Source organism: Vanessa cardui, chromosome Z (assembly GCF_905220365.1).
Source record: "Vanessa cardui chromosome Z, ilVanCard2.1, whole genome shotgun sequence".
Classification (NCBI taxonomy): Eukaryota; Metazoa; Arthropoda; class Insecta; order Lepidoptera; family Nymphalidae; genus Vanessa; species Vanessa cardui.
In genome coordinates this window covers 6441780-6468711 of record NC_061154.1, presented here as the reverse complement: position 1 = coordinate 6468711, position 26932 = coordinate 6441780, and the positions used below count along the sequence as shown (strand labels likewise).

The window sequence follows — 26932 nt, the reverse complement described above, 5'->3', positions numbered from 1 at the left end:
CATATATAAACACACAAATATTAAAAATCTTTAAATAACAACGATTTTTTAGTCGTCAACATGTGTACGAAAAATATATTAGAGGTATTTCGATATGAGATCCATGAAATTCAACGGCCGACCGACCATATTTGACGTTTACGGGTGCGTCTGGGTAAATGTGTTTCGTATAATAATTTCGTGCCGGAAACTTATGCACATTAAATTTTTTAGTAAATAATATGTGATATTATTTCTTAATAAATACTATAATATGTTTATATATATAAGATTTGAAATTAACATGGTTATTTTTATTATTAAAGTTATTAATTTCGACACGAGACTGTCTCGTGAACAAGACATTCGTAGATATTGTCGAATTATCGAACTCCACCGAACAAAAATAAAAAACATTAGACACATGCAGGTTTCCTCACAATGTTTTCCTTCACCACCCAGCACGAGATGAATTATAAATACAAATTAAGCACACATATATATAGTGGTGCTTGCCTGGGCTTGAACCCGCAATCATTGGTTAAGATGCACGCGTTCTAACCACTGGGCCATGTCAGCCCATGAAATACATATTTTGAATATTTTAATTTGGATTTAAGCATAGAGTTGAGGGGAATCATCACTGATAAGTCATTAATTAGTCTTACATAAAATATATACATATATATATATATATATATATATATATATATATATATATATATATATATATATATATATATATATATATATATGCATACAGTACAGGAATAATGTGATGAATATTAAAATACCCATCACAATGACAGGATCTACAACGATTCTTAAAAGTGATTTTAATTCTGCAATAAGAAGACCCTCATTTTCTAGTAGGAATAAAATGGACACAAAAGAAATTTTAGAAAATTTTACTTTGACAATATTCTTTTGTAAGACGAGATAAGAAAATTTTTAGTAAATGGAAATGATTTACCAATACAGATAATACTACCAGCGTAGAAGTTTTGTCTATCATTACTAAAGCAAACCTTGGGAATCGAAATCTCGGTTGGTCTTAACAAAAGATCCTGTCGAAATATACTAATCCGAAAGAGCTTTCATAACAGGTAGTAATAGAGTTTTAATAAGATTCAAATTTATGAATTAAATGATTTGTTCATAAATTTGAATAGAACTCACTCAAATTTACTTTGAACGATTTTAACAGTTCTAATGAAGAATTTTGATGACGTACATTATTGATTAGGAAATAAGATGTAAGAAAATTAATTTCCTCAAAGACATAGTCAGGGAATAGCTTATGTTTAATACCACATTGCATTGTATCTTGATATGACCAACATTTGAGACATTCGATAGGTCAAAGGTAGGTTTCGATTGGCAGGGAAGTATAAAATTTAAAACTGAACTCTAAATGTAACAACTGCGTTGGAATCCACGTTTTCCATCCACGATCTCTATTCTATGAAGTCAAGGACCTTTAAATACCCCGCCCCCACCATTAATCCCATTAGAGTATCATTATTAATTGGAATCACAGCCTCATTTATTTAATGTAAGCAAATGACTTAACATAAAATTATTTACAACCGGAGCAGATGAGAATTCGATAATACGATGAAATCTTATAAGCACATATGTAAAATATGTCCATATTTAATGACTCGTATCTATATGCCGGTAGAAGGATCTGAAAGCGAACATGAAAATGAAATTCGTTTAATTAAAAAAGACTTAATCATTATATTTGAGCGGATAAATTAGCATGAGGGTCTTTAATCGTTTCTTTTTTAACTTTTCAGAAAAATATATTTTATCTGAATGTTGACTTGATCGTTATATTTTTAGGACAGAATTAACTTGCCAATTTGCTTCTCCATCAACTGTTTTGTTATGGTATAGGTTGGGGGACGAGCATATGAGCCACCTGATGGCAAGTGGTCACAATCACCCATAGACAATGAAGCTGAAAGATATATCAACTATTCCTTACATCGTCAATGTGCAACCAACCTTGTGAACTAAGATTATATGTACCTTGTGCCTGTAGTTACACTGACTCACTCACCCTTTAAACCGGAACACAACAATACTGAGTACGTTATTTGGCGGTAGAATAACTGATGAGTGGGTGGTACCTACCCAGACGGGCTCTCACAAAGCCCTACCACCAAGTACAGACAGGTTTTATGCACAGACGCATAAAATGCACATATCGACTTTCAATTAGGTGTATAAATATAATATTCTTCTTCAAAAATATAGATTAAAATTGTTGATAAATTATGTAACGAGTATTAAAACACTGAGTCTCCCCGTGACGTATGTCAATCTCCAACGTTATTTCCATTCCAACATTTAGCGAGAAAATACGAGCAAAATTGACATTAGCCGAATAATCCGTCCGCGCCGACTCGAAAGTTTTCCCTCTCTCGGGAGAAGATCTAGTTTACATGTCAGAGAGGGTTTATATTGACGAGATGGGTCAATCGTTAGGTCAGCTAAAAACATGGCAAATTACAAGAAAATACTGTCGGGTTTTCATCCAAATAAACATTTTCATTTGAAAAATTTGATTTTTAAATGCAAAATACAATGAGCATTATTTCGATTGAGAGCCCTTTGTCGAAACGACTAGGAATTGGGTACGGGTTTCGAAGCATTTTTATTTAAAACAGAATACGTAAAATGTTAGCGTCATTGAAATAAACTAATAAGACCGTTTTATGAATATAAAAGGTTTTATTCGTTGTCCTAATGGAATATTCCGTGAACGCGTGGAGCGTGGCATGTGATTTAATTTAAAATAGTAGAGTCGCTTATAAAATATTAAACGAGGTTTTATATTATTTAAAAAAAAAATTAATCGATTAAAAACAACTCAAGATTTTATAATAATATAATTATAATAAAAAGAAATCGTCAAACATTCGAAAATAGTAAGCCAATAGCTTAAATTAACATCGAAAAGCAAAATTAGTTCGCGCACTCACATCGTTCTTCCGGTCATTTAATAATTTTCGATGGCCTGCATGTTTAATGTTGCGTTTTAAGTCACTCAATTTCCGTGATGGATGCTGTAAGCCTTCAAAAAGAACCTTATTTTATATTATAAATGAGCGAGTATGCCGAATTCTGCAAGGTAAAATGCAAAATATTTTGTAAATATTTTAATTAGTGCAGAACTTTAGGGCTTAACTTACTGTTATTTCAGTAGTTAGGGATGGCCAAAATATTATTATCGTTTTACAATGATGCTCTAATCTCTCTATCTTTTATTTTGTTTTGTTCCAATGCCCCGCTCTCGGCCAATTGTTTTATAATGACAGCTCAATCATATTTAAAATAAGAAATAGTGTTACATGCCAGTATTAAATGCTATGCCATATAAAATAATATTAATTACAGTTCTACAAATTATTGATCAATTAATTACAATAATAATTGTATATAATAAAGTAAATTCAATAGCCCGTGCTATATTCATAATATGCAATAATAATGTGATATAAATTATGACATAGAATCAAATGTCATAACACCATATTGAAGGCTAAGGTTACTCTCGTAACATTACATAAAAAATATTTACTAAAATATGACAAATTGGATAAACTTGAAAATAAATGATAATTATTAGTTCCATATTGTTCTCTAAGGATTTAAATTATAAATTCTGTTAGTCGTAATGTTTGTACAACTAATTAAAACTTTGAATAATACTTATATATCTGATTTTGAAATAGGTCAGTAAAATGGAAAATAACTTTTAACGATTGAGTTTTTTTTTTATAATTAAACCGTTTACAAATAAAAGTTCGTTATTTTATGTATCGAAACGAATTATTAGATATTTTCGCGCTCGATAAATTAAGTCTTTCATAAAATATCTTAGAGGATATAATACAGAATTATATTGTATTATAGTTTAGCTTCTCGAATACTTATGTAAAGTTACTAGTACATAACTTTACAAATAGATATTGATAATTTACATCCAAAATTAGAAAAAAAAAAAAATTTTTTTAAACAAAATTTGTTTGCTATCTTTACTTTTAATAGTGAATCGAATTATTTAATATTATTATGTAGTGCGATAAATGCTGCGATATGCACATTGCTTCTATTTATGAATTTGTAGTAATAATCTCGCTGGTCAAGTAGTTCACTAACAAGGCAGCCGATCCTGCATTCCAGATTCAAATCCCGAATCAAGAAAATAAAAAGTTATTGGGTGTTTGAGTAAAAAGTTACTCAGAGTCAGTAGCAAGTAAAACTAATTGCCGAAATTAGTTAACTAACACAGTTACACATCCGTTCTGTTGGTCCTGCATTAACACTCTCTAGCCGTATCGATTTGTTGTCTCATCGACTACACGACACATTTTTTCAGGACTCCATTATATTCAAAGACACATTTTTAATTACAAGAACATGAAAATGACATAAGTTGTTTCATTGTGAGAAATCATCTCTGACTAAGACTAATAATATCTAAAACAGAGCCGTCACGATATGGTTTTATTACTTCTAGGTAGTAATTACACGTTTTAAAATATAATACCCAAGCTTTTATACCTAACATTTGGCACAACAGAATATTTTAATATTAAAATATTATATTATACTATATTTTATGCTTCAGAAAATGATGATTAAATTTCTTCGTGTTATTGTTGCAGAGTGCGAGTGGAGTATTACGTCAACGAGAACACTTTCAAAGAAAGACTGCAATTGTATTTTATAAAGAATCAACGTTCGAGTGAGTATACTCTATTGAACCCTATATTCCTTAGATATATCCATCCTATAATGTTGTCTTAGATTTTCGCGATTATTACACATTGAAATAAAACTAGTTTTAACGGATTTAAATCGCGTATATTATATATTATATACGTTCGTGGTCAGTCTACCCGTGACCACGAACGCTGTGAAGTGCTCGAAACGTCGGGATTATAAAAATAATTAATATACGCGATTTCAATCTGTTAAAACTAGTTTTATTTCAATATATCCGTCCTATCTCTTACGTTTAGATATCGACTCTAAATCTATATCGAAACGTAATCAATTATCACTACATATTATAGAGTACAACCCTGGCGACATACTTTAAAAGTTTTGAACGGATTTTGAAAAAGTTTTCACTAATACACAGAAGGATTTATAAGGAAGGTTTAGGTATAAAATTTATTAAGTATCATGTTAGTAAGTTGACATGGAACGACAAATGTTAAACACGTCGGATAAAAGTAACAAAAAATATAAATAAAAGTTAAATATATAAAAAATCAGCCCTGCTTATGCCCGCGTGAAGCCGGCATGAGCCGCTAGTAAGTGAAATTTAAACTCTACTACGGGTTCATTAAATTAAAGTAATGCTAATTACTATGCAGTGGCATAGTATCATTTCGTGATGTTAAATTAAAACGTAACTATTGTTCTTATCAATAAGAGAGATAATATGAAATAAACAAGCACTATACAAAATACACAAGATTAATGGTTCTATTAACTCGCTGTAAGTTTCCAGAAAGTACGATAATAAATTAAATTTCTGCATAAAATTAAAATAGACACGCAAGTCAAACGAAGGGCACGGACAAATTAAATGATATTAATAAATTGCGCTTGTACAGCCGTGGACGTGTGTAGGCGAAACAGCTTCTACAATATCGCAGTAATTGCATCGCGATCGACAAGTATCTGCTAAAACGATATAGGATCACAATAACACAGCTTACCAGACTCTTGTATATAACTTGTAATAAAACAATGCTAATCCCAGTCGTTCAATTGGCATACATTACAAAGAAATTCGATTCGAACCGAAAGTCTTATCAAATATTTATGTAATTTCTATATTTTTCGATGTTTCCTTAAATAGTTTGTTGTTTGTTGTTCCTCTGTCTATATTAACAGTTGCATCCAAATATTATTAAAAATAGTTAATAATAACAATGGGCTTATAAATTATTGTTATTATTCATTAATATTAAATGATCATCGCAAGAAAGTAATTTTGCATATTTTTTTACAAAATAAATAAAATTTGTGATCTCAAAATCGCTTGTTCGAAATTTAAATCAAATTATGCAAAGTAGCTATTTTAGAATTAACATGCTAAAACGCTATACATGTTCTTTTGTTTTATGTAATTATGAAAACTTTCGATATTTGAAAAAGAACGTTTGATAATATAAATGTTACCGCAGACGATGTTCGCGCCGTCGAAGCGCTCGTGTATTTGACGAGTCGTTTCAGTACTTATATTTGTGTATAATGCTGAGTAATTATCTTATCGCGTAAGCAAGGCACTTACGAAATTGAGCAGTTTAATTGAAACGCTGTCGGAAAGTATAACCATTTCGGCTATTGATGTTGACATCGGTGACCATAGAAGTACCTATATACACTAAACTTTACTAGTTTTTTAGATACGCAAGATATGTAATGTTGTATGTAATCTTTGTTTTGAAAGCATTTATGTAATTATGATAAAACTTGGAAGCGATGAACTCAAGGATATGAGTATTTATAACTGTTAAATGTACGGGAAGTAACCAATTTAAAATTAAGACCATATCCATTGAGTTAGCCGAATAGCAGAAGAAATAAGTAGTTTCAAAAAAATATTATATGAGTATTATGTTACATAGAATTAGTTACGGGTATGATTTACTATATGAAAATATCACAATAAAAAACAGTGTCAAATTATTTCTTAATAAAATATATATATCACTGAACTGATCATTTAACTTTATGTATTTTAAAAAACAATTTAATTAAAAATACACAAAGCGATATTTTCTCTGCGACTTTTAATATAAATGGAATGAAACTGCAATGTTTTTTTCAAAATATATTATTAAAAACATTATACTATAGATATAATAAAACCTTGTTAAAATACTTTATACTAAATTTTATCTTCAGCTTTTGTTTTTTTAATATAATACGAACGGTAGTCGCTAGGTTGTAGGGCTCTATGCATGCTTGTTTTGGTAGGCTACCCAATCAATATACATATATTGTGCCACCAATACAACAGTTTAAGGGGTGAGAGCCAGTGGTAATGCAGGCACAAGGGACATAACACAGATAGATCCCAAGGTTAGCGGCGTATTTGCGATGTATGGTATGGTATATTTTCCACAGCGCCAACATCTATGGTTGGTTGGTTGGTTGACCTTACTTGCTTACCATCATTAAATATCAAAAATAAACTACAAAGTATGCTGTTATTTATCAGGATACTTAGTAGATTTTTCGTACTTTTTGTTTGGTGAAGTGTAAATAATTTAAATCACTGCTTTAAAGATTTTTTCGCAAAAAAAAGAAATTGTAATACTTTAATATTTTTTTCGTTTGGGGGTTAAGCGTTAAATAATAGAGTTTGAAAATAGAACAAATAATTTGTTGTGGGTATATTTGAATAGATGTAAACAAGCAAAGACAAAAACTCAGTACCTTATTAACCATTGTATACTGATTTGCTTTTTTCTTCTTTAACAAACACTAGCATAAGTGTTATTCAGAAAACAATCTACACTTTCATTCATCTTTTTAAGATTTTTGAATTTGAATACATATTAACAACGTGCTAAAAACTCTCTTGATTCAAAAATCATTCAGTTCACCGGTTCTATTCAGTGAGATTGAAAAGCCGCACGATATGTTGTTACAAACAGAAATATCACGATAGTCTATTAGCTAACTTGAGACTGTCGAGGTAATGGATTCAAATCTTGGATGAAGTCAATAACACAGGTTACAATTGCTATTTCGGTCAAACTGTAGTATGAAAGTATTACACTCTCCTTCTTCGAAACTTACGTAAAGTTCTGTGTCTGAACTCTTTGCGGTAGTGTCGGCGTTCCATTTCTTCATGTAATAATTGCGAGAGAACTAAAGGTTACACACACACACACACACACACACACAACAGTTATATTATTATACGCAGTTGATTCGTCTTTATCGAGGATGTTTCCAATCAATCATTCAGAAACAAGATTTAAGATACTAAAACATTAACATGGATACACAATAAATTGTGCAAGAACCAATTATAAAAGATAAAACAATTTAAAAGCAAACAGTAAATAATTAAAATTAACAGTTACGCATATAATATTGAATTGTTCAATCGTATGTACCATTTATTTCTTTATTATTTTAAATATGAAATTATATTGTAATTCATATTAATCAATAGTTCGATTCCATAACTCTAGCGACACGTTTTTGTTTCAGGTTTACGCATTAGGATAGTAAATCTATTTTTCAAGATTCTTGCGTGTCTTCTGTACATTTTTCGCGTTTGCGCCGACGGAGATCCTATATCTGCATCGTGGTAAGTAATTAATATTACTAATACATATATTTTTTATTGTTACACTTTTCGCCTAATTTATTGTCGACTCAAATAATTAGATTTATTTAAATCATAAATCATTATTCTGCTATCAATGGTAAGGGCTATCAGATGACAACCGAAAAGGTATTCTATAAGAAGAAAATCTAATTTCAGTGCAGACCATGAGCTTGAAATGAAACACACATATGTGTATATATACAAACATGTGTAAATTAGATAATAATTATCATAAAATGTTGTTTAGTAAGTGGTTGTATATATTTCACTAATGAGATACGAAATCATATGGCTGTATAAGACATTTATATTGAAAATGAACTATTAAGATTTAAAAAACTCGAAACAGGGCGAAGAATTAACCTTAAATTAATCGTCGTTCTTTTAGTAAAAGCCGAACCTTTTTAGCTTATAAGGCTCTAGATTATGAGAAATTAAATTCAAGATCCGAGTTACGCTTGGAAAAGTTATTAAGATATTCACAGTAGCACTTCTGAGTTAGGACGTGACCAGTTGTAAGCTTCAGCGATTCGGAAAGCGCTTTTTCATAATCTAGTCGAAGTACGTTCAAATAGACCACTTGTGGATTAGTGGTCACCATCGCTTTCAGACATTGGTGCCGTAACAATATTAACCATTTCTTACATTACCAATTTCGCTACAATCCTGAAAACGGAGATCTCATGTCCATTGAGCCTGTTTTTACATTGGTTCACTGACCCTTCAGACCACAACATAACAATATAAAGTAATGATGATTGACTGGGTGGGTTAACCTATCTTGACGGACCCAAAATCTAACTACCAAGCATTCCGACCTGCTTCCAGCTATGTAACGCGGGTCCTTTTCAGATCTGACAGATTTTCTTCCAAATCTATATTTCTATCAAAGTGAAGGCTAAAGTATACTAAAGTATTTAGCCACCATTACGCAGGTATATATTTCTTATTTTAAAAAATAATACTCATTTTGTGTTATAATTAAATTATTATTGGCATTAGTTCAGTGGCTTGGCTAGGTCTGCAGGGGCCTCGGTGCATAGAGAAATAACCTATTGCTCACCCTCTCTTGAACTTATACCAACTTTCTAGCCCCTGGACCTTGTGTTCGCAAAGCTTAAGAGTCCCTGACCTCAGGCCCTGGTATAATGCACTACCTGGCCCTACGATGCCTAAGTCACTCAATTTGCGTATTTTTTTGGCTAAGATCGTACAATCAAGCATTCTTTTCCGAAGGATACAAAAGCCGCCAAAAAAAGATTCCTTACAAAATTGTTTACCGCTTAATAGGCATTATATAAAAAAAGTAAAAAAAAAACAATAAGTTATGATATTCTACATTACAAATGCATATTAAAACAATAGTGTTAGTTTTATAAACTACATATTAGTAATAAAGTAGTTCGATGAAATTACAGTACGGATGCAGTCGTATTCTAGTGTGATTATAGATTGAATACATCAAAGCCGTAATTAAAGTAATATGCGCGTCATACCCGTCTACTGTCTCAGGAATTTACATTTGCTACTAATTGCAGGATAATCTATTTTATTATTTGTACATTTGTACATATCGAATATGTACGTTATCCCACTGAATTTAAGAGAGTCTCAGTGCGGAGACGTCGGAACAAAATGAATTACTTCTTCCGAGTTTGGGATAACTCTTTATTTTGCCCGTGCTGCGTATAGCGATTTCGACTCAAAATGATGAAATTCTAATAAGAAGCATAGGAGGATCCTAGTTAGCCGTACATTCGCCAGCATCATCACAGCACGCAATGTGAGATATTGTAGAAGGTAGACTTTGGCTGTGTGGAGCTTCTGAAGAGCCTGAACAATCCCGTGGAGGCTCTTGCATAGTATAGTTAAAGAAAAAGAGGTATATCCCTATGACCACCCGGTACACGTGACAACTTACAGAAAAAATAATTCTAGGTGTAATTAACCCTTCCGGCACTACATTTAAGGGTCAATTCGTCGATGGTAAAAAGGTTAACGTAACGTAACGTATTTGTTTTTCTTGAGAAAACATTTCCAGAATTTAAGTGAATGTACCCGACATAGCCCGTCTCCTAATACCAGCCAAACTTTAAAAAAAACTACATCAATAGTCAGCTATCTGAGAACTGTGCAATCACTGCGTATTAGCTAGAGTGAAAATCAATGCAAGTGTTTACAAATATAATTAAAATTAACATGTTATTCAGTGTTTATTAAAATGAAACGTAATATATAACATAAAAAAAATTATAATATAACGGTGAAATGATATACTTCCCGAGCCCATCGGATCTTATTTAGACCAGTCAGGGAGCCACACAAAATGTTTCATTAAAATCGGTCCAACTGTTTTTGAGGAGTAAAATATACAGGATTAAATTTTATATTTTTTCATATAATTCTTTTGAATAATTAATAAAAATGAATATATTCGATTTACAATGAATACTACAGAAAATAACTAACGACTAATAAATCGATAGCAGACGTTATAATACAGAAATGGTAATAAATATATTGATAAAATATCCGTACTCAAATTGCATTGCACATAACTAATAATAATTACTAATTATTGAGGACATCGGACTATAGCGTTTAATATATCTAAGAATATTTCAATATAAGCTAATTGAATGAATTGTAAGCTTATTATACTTTATTTTTTATTAGTCCTCATATTTCCATTAGTATTTTCGAAACCATTCGGAATTTTTAATTATACGTGACCCTTTCCTTACAAAGTGTCAAAATGCGGCACGTAGCACTGGTTGAACCTAAAATCAGTTTGACCACATCTGATGTGACACTGTGCCGTGTACTGAAAGCGTACTCCCGATATTAGTAGTTGTGGTTTAAGCTTGGTCATTATTAATTAACAATTTTATCAAATAAACTATAAAAAAATCAATATGTACACCTTTTGTAACAATTTTGATATTTATTAATAATTTTTACTCGTTGGAATTTGTGGACAGCTAACTTATCCCATTATTTCTCAATTTAATAAATTCAGCAGAGGTTTATATAAAAAAAAATTGGTTGCCTGTAAAGTCGGTATACGGGCGAAAGTTTTACATGACAACGACTTTGAGTGGTAAAATAATTTTAATGTGAATATTCATTTATATAGTAGGAAGAAGGATGAAATAATAGTAACAATTTAAAACATTTATTTATACAAAGAATTATATTTAAAACATTAATTTATACAAAGAATCTCGCACTGAATTTTGTCTGTCTCTCTCGCTCCTGGGCGGGCTAACCATGCCCGAGTGGAAGGGACGCGTGCCTCTCACTCGCTCTCATTGTGAGCGCATAACGTGAGCGGAGCGTAACGCAGTTTCTTGAAGTGTCACCCGGCAAACCAATTTATAAGACGTTGTCACGTCAAAATAATTCTACTTTTGATTCCATGTAATTATTTCAGTTACGGTTGTAAGCCTGGAAACAAGACCGAGTTCGAATACTCCGCAAACCTCACCGAAGAGGAGTTTCAAGAGCATCCGATCATCAACTGGGACGGGATAGTATGGGTGAACCGACCGCTGTATCTCTGGGGGGTGCAGGTCGTACTCGCGATGATCTCCTTAGCCGAAGCTATATTGCTGGTCTATCTCGGATACAAGGTAGGATTCAATTACAACAACAACAGCCTGTAAATTCCCACTGCTGGGCTAAAGACCTCCTCTCCCTTTGCGGAGAAGGTTTGGAACATATTCCACCACGCTGTTCCAATGCGGGTTGGTGGAATACACATGTGGCAGAAATTCTATGAAATTTGTCACATGCAGGTTTCCTCACGATGTTTTCCTTCACCGCTGAGCACGAGATGAATGAATTATAAAGACAATTTAAGCACATGAATCAGCGCTGCTTGCCTGGGTTTGAACCCGCAATCATCGGTTAAGATGCACGCGTTCTAACTACTGGGCCATCTCATATTAATTCCTATTTATATATTTATCAATATCGGAAAACATCACATACATTACTCTGATCCCAATGTAAGTAGCTAAAGCACTTGTGTTATAGAAAAGCAGAAGTACCGACAGTAACTCAAACATCTGGGTATTTGGTTCAAGAGAACATAGAAAACTAATAAAAATTTTCTACGTCGACTTGGCAGGGAATCGAACCCGGGACCTCGGTGTGTACCATTGTTTTCGTAACATTGTTTTCTATTTCAGGGCAACATCTGGCAACAGGTATTATCATTCCATTTTATATTGGAGATGGTGAACACAGTTCCATTTGCTCTCACCGTGAGTACTTATTTTAAATTAGAGCATATGTACTATTCTACATTCTTAGTAACTTAAATATATTAAGTAAGCAATTACTAGTATTAGTTAAATAACCTAAAAAAAATATAATTACGTAGATTAGGTATGATTAAGAAAAAACAGTTTTAATGTCTTATGTCTAAGTTTGTCTGTCTGTCTATCTATCTTATGTCTAGGTTCCTTGTGATGTTTTTCTTTTTGTGTAATATGTTTTTTTTTTCTCAAGGATAAGGGCCTTTTAATTTTAGTTTTCTGTTCTCATAATTTCATTTAATTTCATTTGTGCGCGCATTTATTCATGTTTACCCAATAGTCAGGGGCCATCTGAAAACCGATGCTGTGCATTAACACAACTTATACTGAGATGAACCCTACACTGTGTTCTTTAAATTTAATTATTTAATTGTTTAAATGGTTTTAATGGTAAAATGACTGTTGTGGTTTTTAGGTACCATTTCCACCACTTCGAAATTTATTTATACCAGTATTTTTGAACTGCTGGCTCGCTAAGAGGTCTCTCGAAAATATGTTTGTGAGTATTTAAGGAAAGTAAAATTAGTCAAAATAGTATACAATTATGTTTATAATTTTAAGTCATACATTCAACATTTCAGAACGATTTACACCGAGCGATGCAAAAGTCTCAATCTGCCCTATCACAGCAACTCATGATATTGTGTGTCACGCTTCTATGCTTAGTGTTTACTAGGTAAGTTAATTTTTACTAAAAGGATATAAGCTTATCTCCAATTAAAGGAGATTATTTTTGTTACTTAAATATTTTATTATTCACAATTATATTCAACAAAAAATGTCCAGTATCTTCCCGTTTATTTTTCTGTTGCCATACTTACGTAATTATGTGACTATGGCCAGTTTTAACTTATGAATTTGAAACTTATTAGTGTATATATTACACAGTATTTAATAAATACACCATAATATAGTATCTTGGCTAATTAACCTTACATTACCTATTATTAAATAATATTAAGTTCCATTAACAGTTAAAATATTATAACAAATAAATGTATAGACTGATATATCATTTAGATAAGTAATCAAATCTGCTACAATCAAATGAAATCGAAAAATAAATTTTGACTTCTAATTTTTTATTGTACTTTTAATAACCGATTGGCATTTATCACGATTATAAGAAAAACATCGTTCGTATGGTGCTTAAGTTTAATCAGATGAACGGAAAACAAATAACAATTTCCTTTTATAATATTTAGAAAATAATACGGAGTCATCTCCGCGTCGCCGAGCTCATTCAATTTGTAGCCTTTTAGGATTTTTATCATGCCACTTTGAAGCTTTTAGGGACAAAGCGTAAAAAGGATTCTTACCTTTATTTTTAATTTATTACATTATATATCAAGTTTCATCCCGAGAAGAATAATTTAGAAAAAAGCCTTCTAGAATAGTGTAACTTGCAAAGGGTATTACTATGGTAATATTTTAACCAAGTAAAAACTCGATGCCTTTAAAACGTTGAATTCAGCAATAGTAATAGGTTTATTATAGCGACGAAACGAAATTAAATTTGTACTCTCTTTTTATTATCTCTTCGTTTTCAAAGGTGGACTGAATTTTCAATTTCAGCGTGTGCGGTATCCAACATTTTCAACGCGCTGGCCATCGTCACCTCAACCTGTTTCAAGCAACATACTTCGTGGTCGTGACATTCTCGACTGTGGGCTATGGAGATTTCGTTCCGGATATCTGGCCGTCCCAGCTGTACATGGTCATAATGATTGGAGTCGCTCTTGTTGTTTTGCCCACGCAGGTTCGGAATGTACCTATCAGTTTTGTACATAAGCCAAAAACGCTTATACTTCTCTATAATAAAGTTTCAGATCTTCTTTATTCTCTATCTTCTCAGCATGCTAGTTTTTCTTTACTAAAACTTGATTCATTTCAGTATGATTACTACTACATACAATTTATTCTATCCTATAAAATATGTATTTCTTCCATACTTTATAGCTGTATGTCAACGAAATAGAGCCAAGCGTTTGTAGCTTAGAAGATATACTATATATCCTCATCTGTGACCTAAATATTCTATTAAAGTCTTTGTGACGTTGAGACCTAAACCGGCAGCTACTGATGTCTTATCGGAAACGTTCAAATTCATCTTTAATTATTAATATAACACTTTGTCTAACAAGTTCATTCGCGGTATTAATGGAATTTTCAAGGAAGTAATTCTTTTCTCGCAAACTGAATTAAGTTATAAAGTGCTTGAAGAGACTCGAGTTCTCTTTACCACTTTATTAATATTCCATTTTTTTTCTCATAAAACTTTTCGAGATATTTATTGCGTTTTCAGACTTCAAAGCAATTAATTAACACATCCTACATCTTTCAGCTACACCTACTATATTAATGTACTACTTTTTATTTTTATATCTTGCGAACTAAATAAATGAAAATTTTCTTCAAAAGTTTTATAAATATCATTACAGTTTGAACAACTGGCGTTCACCTGGATGGAAAGGCAGAAACTTGGCGGTTCTTACTCATCGCACCGCGCACAGTCAGAGAAACACGTGGTTGTTTGTTCGACAACGCTCCATGCTGACACAATTATGGATTTCCTGAACGAATTTTACGCACATCCACTACTTCAAGATTACTACGTTGTGCTACTTTCACCCATGGAGTTAGATACAACCATGCGAATGATTCTGCAGGTATGACTTATTTTATATAAAAAAAAATATTAGATTTTAAATTAACATGGTTATTTTTATTGTTAAAGTTATTCATTTCGGGATAATTACCATGCTTTTTTTGTCTCGTGAACAAGGCATACTTGTCGAAATATCGAGCTCCACCGAACAAAAATAAAAAACATGGTAAATATCCCGAAATGAATAACTTTAATAATAAAAAAAATAGTATCCAAATTTACAATAAGGTTTTAATGGACATATTTAATGATCATATTAATTATTACAGGTTCCAATTTGGGCTCAACGAGTTATTTATATACAAGGTTCATGCTTGAAGGACACTGATCTGATACGAGCGCGTATGAACGAGGCCGAGGCTTGTTTTATATTAGCTGCTAGAAACTATGCTGACAAAACTGCTGCTGACGAGCATACGATACTTAGGTGATATCAAATTATTGTACTTGTAATTTTAATCTGTGGTCACTATTACACTGGTAATTGAACAATAAATATATTAATAATGAATAACTTTGATCGTTTCAGATCCTGGGCGGTTAAAGATTTTGCCCCGATCGTCCCCCAATACGTACAAATTTTCCGACCGGAGAATAAACTACACGTTAAGTTTGCGGAGTTTGTGGTGTGCGAAGACGAGTTCAAATATGCACTTCTCGCCAATAACTGCACTTGCCCCGGTGCATCAACTCTCGTTACATTGCTCCTGCACACGAGCCGAGGCCAGTAAGCCTAAATCTATTTTACTTAAAACTTATTTATACTTTTTAAACCGCGTATAAATACAAATAATGTTTTAATTTTTTTCAGAGAAGGTCAACAGTCACCAGAGGAATGGCATCGTCTTTATGGCAAATGCTCTGGCAATGAAATATACCATATCGTACTAGGTGATAGTCGATTCTTTGGTGAATATGAAGGAAAAAGCTTTACTTATGCCAGTTTTCACTCACACCGAAAGTATGCATATGCTTAATTACACGAAAATATTGTAAGCAATTATATTTTTACTTTACACATTTGTTTTCGTTTAGATATGGTGTAGCTTTAGTTGGAGTTCGACCAGCGGAGTTGCCTGAGTTTTACGAGGAAACCATACTCTTGAATCCTGGCCCACGACACATCATGAAAAGCACCGACACGTGCTACTACATGAGCATCACGAAGGAAGAAAACTCCGCTTTCGTAGTATCCGACAAACAGACTGAAAGCAAATCCAATGCCATACCAAAAGATCAAACTACATGTAGCCTCCTCTCTAACGAAAAGAAGACAGGAGACGCGGAAGGCGGCACCGGACAGCAGAAAAGACCAGACGGTACTAATGTGGCTCAGTACGACCTCCCACAAGTGATACTACAAGCTCCCGCGAGTTCCACACCAAATACATCGCCATCACGCATCTACCCAGCTAATACTGTATCATCCGCTAATTTAACTGTTGCTGGCTGTGAGTGTCACAGTTGGATTACTGCCTAAAGTAGATTGGATAAAATCGCCGTTTCACTAGTTTATTGGCGATCATTTGGTCTACTTTATAGTTCTATTGCTTAAGTTGCTCGATGTCAACCAAATTTTTTATTTTATTGAATCTTATAGAACGTCGAATCGATTGGCCGACCTGGACAGAGAGCAGCTCGCCATATTAGAGGATTTTTGGGTAATTCTGATCACGGTGAAAGTAAAATTAATGGTACGACACGGTCACCAACGTTTTGCATTGATATTATACAATATCAATTTTTCCTTTCATCTTATTCACTTTGGTCCGAAGAGTACATTTTCCTACATAAGTAGACGAATTTAATAACGAATAATATTATAATATGCTGAATATAGTGCAAGCGCAAACGAGCTGTCAAATTTAAAAACACAAATTGAGTGGCAACATTAGCTAATTCTGATTAACATCAGCTAATGAATGTTCTTTTAGAATAATAAATCGTATCGTGCATGCCAGTTTTGCTAGCATTTTACAGTAGGCAACAAATTTGAAGTATGGCAAGTACATAATCAATATCGAAATGCAAAATTTTCGTTATGGTTTCATCTAAGAATTTCAATATTCGTTTAAAATTTCATTAACTAATGGTTTTGCGTACGATATGGTTAACGTATTATTGCATCGCTGTTTGTATTTGTCAAGTATTCATGTTTTTATCCTAGCGGCTAGTTTGTGCGTTATAATCGTGAATAGCCTATTGCGTATGCCTCATGCGATGCCTTAGTTCCGTAGTATGAATTCGAAATTCATCAAATACAATCATTATATCACGAAATTATCCCCATGTCACATATTCTTGTCGAATCGCTATTAATGTATATTCAAAATAATCGTATCATTTAGAATGAAAAATAAGATATGCGATACAAATATTATATTAAATAATTGATAAAATATATGACAATTACTAACATCCTTATACAATCGAGGCTAGTCAAGCAGTAGGAGTCAAATTCGACTCGAAACATAAATTGTTATTATTTTATCAATTATGAAATTTTAAGTTAAAATACTGACGCATACGAGTGTTACATAGTTGACAAAACAATTACGACAAAATAATAACAATTTTCAGCGAAATTCGGAGAAGCGTCAACGTCAGCATCAGACTCACGAACTTGTCTCAAAGAATCTCCGGCTACGGATAGCGCAACCGATAGTCACCTATTACTTCCTCGACCTGATAACACCAACTTTTTAAGTCCTGATAGTCTCCATTGTCGACGAGGTAGCGCTTAGTTTTTTAACATTACATTAAAATACCAAAATCGATTTTTCGGTATTTTAAAAATTGTTCTAATTCAGGTAGTAGAAGACCATCGATACTTCCGGTGCCGGATATGGTAACGAGCAGCCTAAATATTGCATCTGATAATCAAGAGGAAGGTGTTGGAGTTGATGAAAGTGAAGATGAACTGGAGGATGATGTCCCCTGGCGCTCCCCTTCTGAAAAGATAGCGTAAGACACACCGCAGACCGAAACGCCATTACCGCGATCATGCACGCACGCATATTTATTTTTGTCACTTCGCTGTCTTTTCAATATTAGTAATTAGAAACTTTAAAAATACTGTTTTAATCGGATATACATTCAGTAAATTAAAAACATGCAAAAAATTATCATTACATTGTTTACATAATTATTAGAAACACGCGTACGTTTTTATATTTACACAATGTAGATCCATACAAGTATTAGCAAAACTTAAATCGTATTTTCATTTACAAATTTCATTAATTAAATGAGTAATTGAACAATTTTAAACACGTAATTAATTTGCAACCGAGAAAAATCTAGAATTAAATTTTGCTAATTTTTTTATTTTATTTTATCGTCAATACAATTGTGCTCTGTTTTAAAACGACACAATATCTTGACGATCTTCCAAATTTGTTTCTTATTGTTTTAGCCTGTACATTCAAATCGTGTAGATAGAAAAATCGGATCTCGGCAGCTGCATGCACTCAGCACAAAGTACGTCATTGTATCTTACTCGTAAGTTCTGTTGTGCATCGAACATGTGTATTGCTTGGCTTCTAGCTTACACTCCGCACTCCTGCGATATAGAAACATTAACTTACGGTATTGGTTCTATAGTTTTCAATGTTCATATAATATGAAATCGAGTAGAGTCCTAACATAAAATCAAATCGAAAATCCAAATTTAATGAAAAGAAATCTCAATGATCATAACATTTTTATTATAAGAAATTTTGAGAAAATTTTACAAGTATTTCAATTTAACATAACAAATAAACTTTCAATTACAAAAAGATACATGAAGCATGTACATGTACATGTATAATACGTACAAATTGTTCTTAACCAGCGGCTGTAACGGTTTGTCTATTCGTATTTCATTTATACAAATCAACACGACAAAACAAAATATGAAAGTAATACCAGAAAATAATACCAGATCTTTCTTTGTATTTTTAATGAAATATATAATATGAAAATATTAATAAGAAAGAGGAAATAGAATTGCCATGAATATCCATTAACTGTTTACATTATCATATTGCATTATTTTAAAATAATTATTGAGCTTGACTACAGTCATTTTATTGCTACAAGCATGTGCCAAAAATTATTCACATTCAAATTAATAACATCAAGAAGATATTTTAATAACTAATTTCACAATGTTATCAAATGAATTGCTACAAACCACACATTCTTAAGTAAATTCGAAATATTCCACTTTTTAATATGAAATTAACAAGAACTAATATAGCGCACGATTCCTTAAGCTCGTATGTAGCACACACGAATGTTACCCCTCGTGAGTGTTTAGTTGATACGAATGTGTGCATTGTGTACGTACCCTTGAGTCCTGAGTATGTCCCCACTGCCGCGGCGTGTGCAGTGACGACGCGACTACGAGCTCCATCTCCTCGCTGGGGGGGAGCGAAACTCGCACTGCTTGGCGCAACGACTTCACCAGGTAAGCATGAAGCAACCCTAGCTTGAATGTCCTGACAATGACTGTTAGAAAATACTTGTTCACAATCTAAGACATCGATACACTACAATGTCGTATGAAATCATTTCTTGTCTCTGAGTGTTTTTGGTGTCTCATGAAATTATAAATGGTTGTTAAATTCCATGAAGAATTTACCACACACAATATTAATAGCGATTAATAGCTAATTTTCAGTGTTAATTATTTGTATAAATATTTAGTGAAAATTAGATATTAATTTACTCGACTTATTTATTAAAATGTGTATTTTTTCAATGTTTTCTAAAAGAAAGCAAATGTACTTACAACTGATGGTAACTTTATATAGTTAAAATTAGACGTGCACACGATATTCTTTTAAAGCATATTTTAAAACTGCTTGATATTGGATGTTAGTTTATATTAGCACATTTTTTAATATAAATTACTATTAATTCACATTTTTTTCTCGAATTTTAACATTATTTTTAAAAAAATCTATAAAATCTGCATAATACTGATTACGCAGTAAACAAGCAGTAAGTATTTCTTTTATTTATTTTCTTTTTTAATTTCCTAATTATAAACTATCTTTAAAATAAAAAGCTTTGCTTTGCCTTATTTAAGTTACACGTGAATAATAATAGCAATTTTCAGATTAAAAAACTGTCGTATGTCTCGTTTTACAGGATCGTGAAAGGCTTCCCTCCAGTGTCACCGTTCATAGGAGTAAGCCCAACGTTGTGCTACTTGCTGAAGGAAAAGAAACCTCTGTGTTGCCTTCAACTTGCTCAAGTGTGCGAACATTGCGCCTACCGTAACGCAAAGGAATACCAGTGGCAAAATAAGACCATAATACTTGCTGCCGATTACGCCTCCAATGGAATATACAACTTTATTATTCCACTACGCGCACATTTCAGGTCAAAAACTTCACTCAATCCTATAATCCTCCTGCTGGAACGCAGACCTGATGTCGCTTTCCTTGATTCCATTTCTTACTTTCCATTGGTCTATTGGATGCTTGGCACCATTGATTGGTAAGATACTTATTTATTTATATCCTTGTATTATAAGATTTTCAAGCCCAAGCTAATGACTTAACGTAATTTTACAGCCTAGACGATCTTCTGCGCGCAGGTATAACTTTAGCCGAAAACGTGGTGGTTGTAAACAAAGAATTATCTAATTCAGCCGAAGAGGACAGTCTCTCCGACTGCAACACCATAGTGGCAGTTCAAACAATGTTCAAGTAAAAATCTTCCTTAATATAGTCATTTTTATTTTATTTCTAGTCTAGTTTATAAGATACTAGGTAAGTTGCGCGCTTTGCGAATATTTCTTCTCGAATTGCAAGCGACATTCATGAAAATATGTAATGCTCAGCGAATAATAGGTATGCTCCTGCGGTCTGGCGCTATTTCATTAGGCTCAAAATAATTAATCTTTTTCAGATTCTTTCCATCTATTAAATCAATAACGGAACTATCTCAATCATCAAACATGCGATTTATGCAATTCAGAGCTCACGATAAATACGCGTTGCATCTTTCGAAGATGGAAAAGGTTTGCTATAATGTTTTTAGGTCATGTGAAAACACTAAAATTATATTTATCACAGCATCTTTTATTGCAGCGCGAAAAAGAAAGAGGGTCCCATATCTCCTACATGTTCAGACTTCCCTTTGCCGCTGGTTCCGTCTTTTCCGCTTCTATGCTGGATACTCTTCTATACCAGGCATTCGTAAAAGATTACGTCATAACTTTTGTCAGACTCTTGTTGGGCGTTGATCAGGCTCCAGGATCAGGATTTCTTACTTCTGTAAGTTTCATTTAATACGCTTGCGAATATATCATTTGCGAAAGCTGTAAAAGATCTTATTGCAATCTCATTTCATCTCATGCTGCGCGAATTGGTGCGTGAAATATTTATTGGTATTTTCGATATATTTATGACTTCATCTTTAAAATTGTCTTACCGAATATTATTAAGTAACATTTTGCTACCTTGGACTTCTGACAGATGAAAATAACAAAGGAGGATATGTGGATACGTACATATGGTCGGCTATATCAAAAGTTATGTTCCACCACATGCGAAATCCCGATTGGGATTTATCGCACTCAGGATACGAGCTTAGCTGATCAAGCGCACCACGTGAGTATGTCGCCACGGAGCCCGACTGGGTGGTTTTGGTCACGCCTCGCGGGATTGCGACCATCGCGAGCATCGGTGAGTCGGCCTGCTGTACCTCTCAGATAGTACTCCTTAAATACAGTCCTTCGCCGCTACCTACCGCTATATTGAAGTATTTCACGCAAATTAAGACGTACATTAAAATGAAACTAGATCACGTTGCATCATGTAGTCCTAGTCTTTGGACTGTATTTCGGGTACCTTTTTAAATATAATTTATCTTTCCTACGGGTCAGCGTTACACTTACTCATTATAAACTGTCTTACATCAACATATGAAGCCTACACTTGTGGCGTCTTTGTAAATTAGTTTTTTTGCATTTGTACAACTTTCTATTTCTCATACGATACTCGATTTTCTTTTAAAATACACGAGCTTAATTTTCTATTCAATCGCAAATCGCTATAGCCAAAATGTCGACCCTTTGTGCTTTTGCGTGAATACGGATCTGACTAAAGAGTGTTTTCAATTGACATATTATCGCTGCGGGTCAAATCAAACACAACAACTAAAACTGAATTGCACGCATATCGGTATCGAGCTCGATGATCGCAATCCCGCCATCTTGTTGTCCTATTAGTACGTATTCTGCATGGACTGTTAGATAAAGAAATAGTTGGACGACGACATCATATTACATCAACCTAGCGATGGACCACCGCCGATTTGATTTGCCAGAAAATTTGCTGCTATACGCAGAGAGCGTAAACACCCTTCATCAGAATCCGATAATAGACATGATCTTTGCATGGTTTCTCATAAATTCTGCTAAAACATGTAAGGTTTTCTATTTAATTTGTCTATTGTGAAAGTGATTACCAACTGCCTTAGCTTAGATTTTAAACTTCACTTGATGCCTGTAGTATAAAATTGTATATTTCTAGTACTGCATTTAATTAATTGTATTAAACAAACGATGCATAATCTTAATACAATAGCATGCACCTCATAAGAACGTAGAGCGCAGATATCATTTTTCACAATTTTGATGCTCTCTCGCATTAATTAAATAAAACACCTGTCATGCTGTTGTCCTCTGAAAGATTTTTCGTAAACTATTCGAAATATGAGAATAGGTCAAGATTTATATTGTTTACGATATCAGTATGCGAGCGAGCGTCGCACTAGGGACTTATAGGCGGAGCAGACGTGTGATAGGCAAGTTACAGCAGGCGACGGGGGATGCCGGGGCAGCAGGAGACGGTGGGTCGGAAGGCAGGGGAGCCCGATCGCGCCGGGGAACCACGGGTTGTCTCAGCGGCTGCTACGGAGACCGCACTCCAGCGGTAAGACCCCGCCACTATCGCGAGCATTGGTGACTAACAAAACGTCCAATAAAAAGCGTTCTGCTGTTTTGTTTTCACCAATTACGAAGAATATTATCTGATAGTCGCCAATGACCCATGCCTTGGGGTTTTATATAAACTTAATATTTGTTTTAATACTTTTAATTTTGCTGTAACAGACGCTGGTGTAAAGGTATTTTGTAATTTAGATTTTTATAACTTTAACATATTGTTAAATCATCGTAAGTTTATAGCAGTTTTATAATTGCTATTATTCTACTGCTTATATCCATTTATCGAGCTTTAGATTAGTCTAGATCCTAGCAGTAGAAATTTCGCAATTGTGCGTTATTTGCACTTAGTTTATTAGACTTAAAGTAGAACAGTCTGTTCCAGTGTGCACAAGGCATAATATGTTCGATATTTTAAATTACACATTATTTTAAATAAAACGTTTGTCTTGGGTAACATGTATTTGGAATTTTATGATCCAAGACATGCATTTTGTTGAATCGTCTTAAATCAAATATAAGTCACTCGTTAAATGCATGCACGAATCTCAAATAAAATTTAGTAAGTGAGGCGGTAACGCACATATATTAATATATTCTAGTTTATTTGCTTCTTGAATCTACAACGCATTGTTTCAAAAGATTACTTATGTTTTAGTATTCAACGAGTTTGGCTGACGAAGCTCGAGATAACCATGCACAGCAAATTGAGAGAGCAGAGATAGCTAATCTCGTGCGATCTAGAATTGAGTCGTTAAACTTGACTGGAGTCGATTATGACGACGTTAGCGAGAAACGAAACAGTCTCTCATACGTTATCATAAATCCAAGCTGCGACCTCAACTTGCAAGAAGGCGACATCATGTGAGTTTTTTCTGATAGGATTATTGAAGTCATAAAATTAAGATGTTTTTAATGAAAATTTCTCCTTTCAGATATTTGGTGCGCCCATCACCATTCTCAGCGCAAAAGACGTTTGAACGTCATAACAGCCGACGCAAATCCAACATCAGCTTCTGCTCTGGTGCACTTATCCAGGCTGCTGCAGCAGGCAGTCGTCGTGGATCAGCACTTGGTGGCCTTTCAAGTCTTTCGCCTCGAGCGCCGCCTTTAACAAATGCAAAGGCGAACTCCCTATCTCTACCTGATAGCCCCACTATCATTACTGACTTTCGTGGGCGTTCAAATTCCCTTCGAGTGGTAGACGATATCTTGCTGCGTCGATCCAACTCCCTGCGACAGGGACTGGGTACGCCTGCTAGTTCTCGTCGCCGGAAGAGCAGTTTGGAAGAAATTGGAATATCACACTTTAATTCACTTCTTCAACACCAGCAACAACAGCAGAACGCGAATGCTATTAAGATTGCTCTCAATGGAAGCATTGGTCTGGAGGTGACACCACCAGATGAGGGTCCCATGGATCGATTTGGATATCAGGACATGGCAGCGGCTCTTCCCTCTACATCGGCGGGATCTGGCTTGCCAGCTACCCCAGACCCCCAACACCTTCAGGGTACGATCGTATGATATAATCTTATGTGGGGACGGCGACTGAGTTCCGTTGTGAGGAACAAGTGGAACTAAGCCTAAACGACTCCGGCTAGAAAAATGTCAACGGAACATATTTTCGTCTCGTAGCGTCTCTACTATGCACGTAGTGTTTCAACTATAAAATTTCCAAAGAAACTTCAAAGTGAGTGACTGGATCGGGACAATACGCGGCAGTGAAATCTGTGTATTGTAAGCGGGATCAACTAGTTAATATGTAAAGGGAATATGGCCTATGGCTGTACATAGCGGGGCTTTCTTTGGTCTTATTCTATTGTATGTATATAAGAGTGTGACTATCAAGAAAACTCTTTCACTAAATTAAAATATTTACAAAATGTTTATTATGTGTACCTAATATTATGAAATGGATTTATTAAGTAATGCTGTAGAAAATATCTATTTTAGATTTAATAGATATATATCGATTGTAACTTCATTATTTAATCAACATTAAAATATATGTACTTATATCACTATAATTAGAACTATTGATTGTCGAATTGTATTTCAATTAGTATCTGTGGCAACCAATAAAGTCGATACGACCTCTATGAATTATATTATTGAAAATTAAACCTATATTTATTTATCGCATACACATTGTACCTTACGTTATCTAAAACTATACTTATCAGTATTTTTAAATTGACTACAATAAAACTTAAGAGTTTTAATTATTGAAATCACGCCTTTCATTGTATTTATTAACCTTCAAAATGTATTTAACTTGTAAGTATTAATTATAATTTTAGCTAACTTTACTAAATACACAACAACCATGGAGGAGTATATGATAAAATGGCAATATATTTTTAAACGACTTACCTACGTGTATTACTGGACAAAGTATAAAATTTGATTATCAATCTGTGAGAAAAGCGAGAAATAATTGATTATGTCTGTATATAATTGATAAATTGATTGATTTATCATGAAATGAGTGAGATCAGTACATGATACCTTTCCTATGCTACAATGTCATCGTATACGGTTACAGTCACGTTAATAATAACGGTATGTTCTAAATATATTTCGAATACTAATGTATTGAGTTCTTGTCAATTTCATAACTTAAAGAATGGTATCAAATTAAGCTAACCCCCCTTTTAATTATTTAAAAAAATAAAATTATTTCGTAAAAGTTGTTGTTCTCTGAACTTTGCATACTGATAGTCCTAGATAGGTAATGAAAATGACCACATTTTTAAAACTCAATTAATCCAGTTTGCCATATGCCAAGGCCAGGCGTCTGCCCTACTAGCCAGTAGCAACCATGCGGGGTAGAAACGAAAATTACTTTATTCCCATACAACCAAAGGCAGTAACTTTTCCTCTCTTTTAGATTTTAGCGACTGAAAATATTATAATACGAGGATTACGGAGAGTAAGTTTTCTTATATTTTAGAAACAATAGGAAATAAAAGCTAGGGAAATCCATTCAATGCATTGCATTGTATAGTCTAGATATTAATGAATTGCGTTTGTATTTTAATGAGTACGGACTAGGTATCCCCTGAATATTTAACATTCCTCGCTTATAAAAATATATGAACAGTTTATCTGTTCACTCACGAAGGCGCTCTAAAAGTAAATTATCCACCTAAATTGACAAATATTATTTAATCTGTATTTTTTGCCGCCAATATTCTTACATTATCGTCTTACGCGCTCTAAGATACAATGAACGCCAATAATAAATTAAAAATGTCGGCGCACGCCTTCTTGACTGAGATCTGTAATTTAACATTGATCGATTGAAAGTTAAATAACAAGTTACTGTTGTCCTAACATATATTAATCATTTTCTTTGATACTGATCCGCAGTACCTACTACAAATGTTATGTAAATGCAATGCATGTATCATAAATTAAAATCGAGATGGCCCAGTGGTTAGAACGCGTGCATCTTAATCGATAATTGCGGGTTCAAACCCAGGCAATCACCGCTGATTCATGTGCTCAATTTGTCTTTATAATTCATCTCGTGCTCAGCGGTGAAGGAAAACATTCTATGGAAACCTGCATGTGACAAATTTCATAGAAATTCTGCCACATGTGTATTCCACCAACCCGCATTGGAACAG

At 33.5% G+C, this 26932-nt stretch overlaps 1 protein-coding gene across 6 annotated transcripts in view; it reads left to right on the top strand.

The window, feature by feature from the left end:
- Positions 1–25399, top strand: part of LOC124543249 (potassium channel subfamily T member 2) — a 97933-nt gene extending 72534 nt beyond the window's left edge. Inside the window, exons 2-23 of one of the 6 annotated variants that reach the window (XM_047121397.1) lie at positions 4662–4741; positions 8242–8341; positions 11796–11994; positions 12556–12630; positions 13100–13183; positions 13266–13360; positions 14260–14443; positions 15126–15353; positions 15622–15779; positions 15882–16079; positions 16164–16313; positions 16388–16803; positions 17933–18085; positions 18163–18316; positions 20492–20842; positions 20920–21054; positions 21257–21368; positions 21439–21624; positions 21826–22035; positions 23170–23286; positions 23956–24161; positions 24233–25399. In XM_047121397.1, the coding sequence (XP_046977353.1) occupies positions 4662–4741; positions 8242–8341; positions 11796–11994; positions 12556–12630; positions 13100–13183; positions 13266–13360; positions 14260–14443; positions 15126–15353; positions 15622–15779; positions 15882–16079; positions 16164–16313; positions 16388–16803; positions 17933–18085; positions 18163–18316; positions 20492–20842; positions 20920–21054; positions 21257–21368; positions 21439–21624; positions 21826–22035; positions 23170–23286; positions 23956–24161; positions 24233–24824 (4183 nt within the window). In that variant the 3' untranslated portion in view covers positions 24825–25399. Of the gene's footprint in view, positions 1–4661; positions 4742–8241; positions 8342–11795; positions 11995–12555; positions 12631–13099; positions 13184–13265; positions 13361–14259; positions 14453–15125; positions 15354–15621; positions 15780–15881; positions 16080–16163; positions 16314–16387; positions 16804–17932; positions 18086–18162; positions 18317–20491; positions 20843–20919; positions 21055–21256; positions 21369–21423; positions 21625–21825; positions 22036–23169; positions 23287–23955; positions 24162–24232 lie in introns of all 6 variants that reach the window. The other 5 variants (XM_047121396.1, XM_047121395.1, XM_047121400.1 and 2 more) reach the window with 5 other exon arrangements.
- The last annotated feature ends 1533 nt before the right edge of the window (positions 25400–26932 follow it).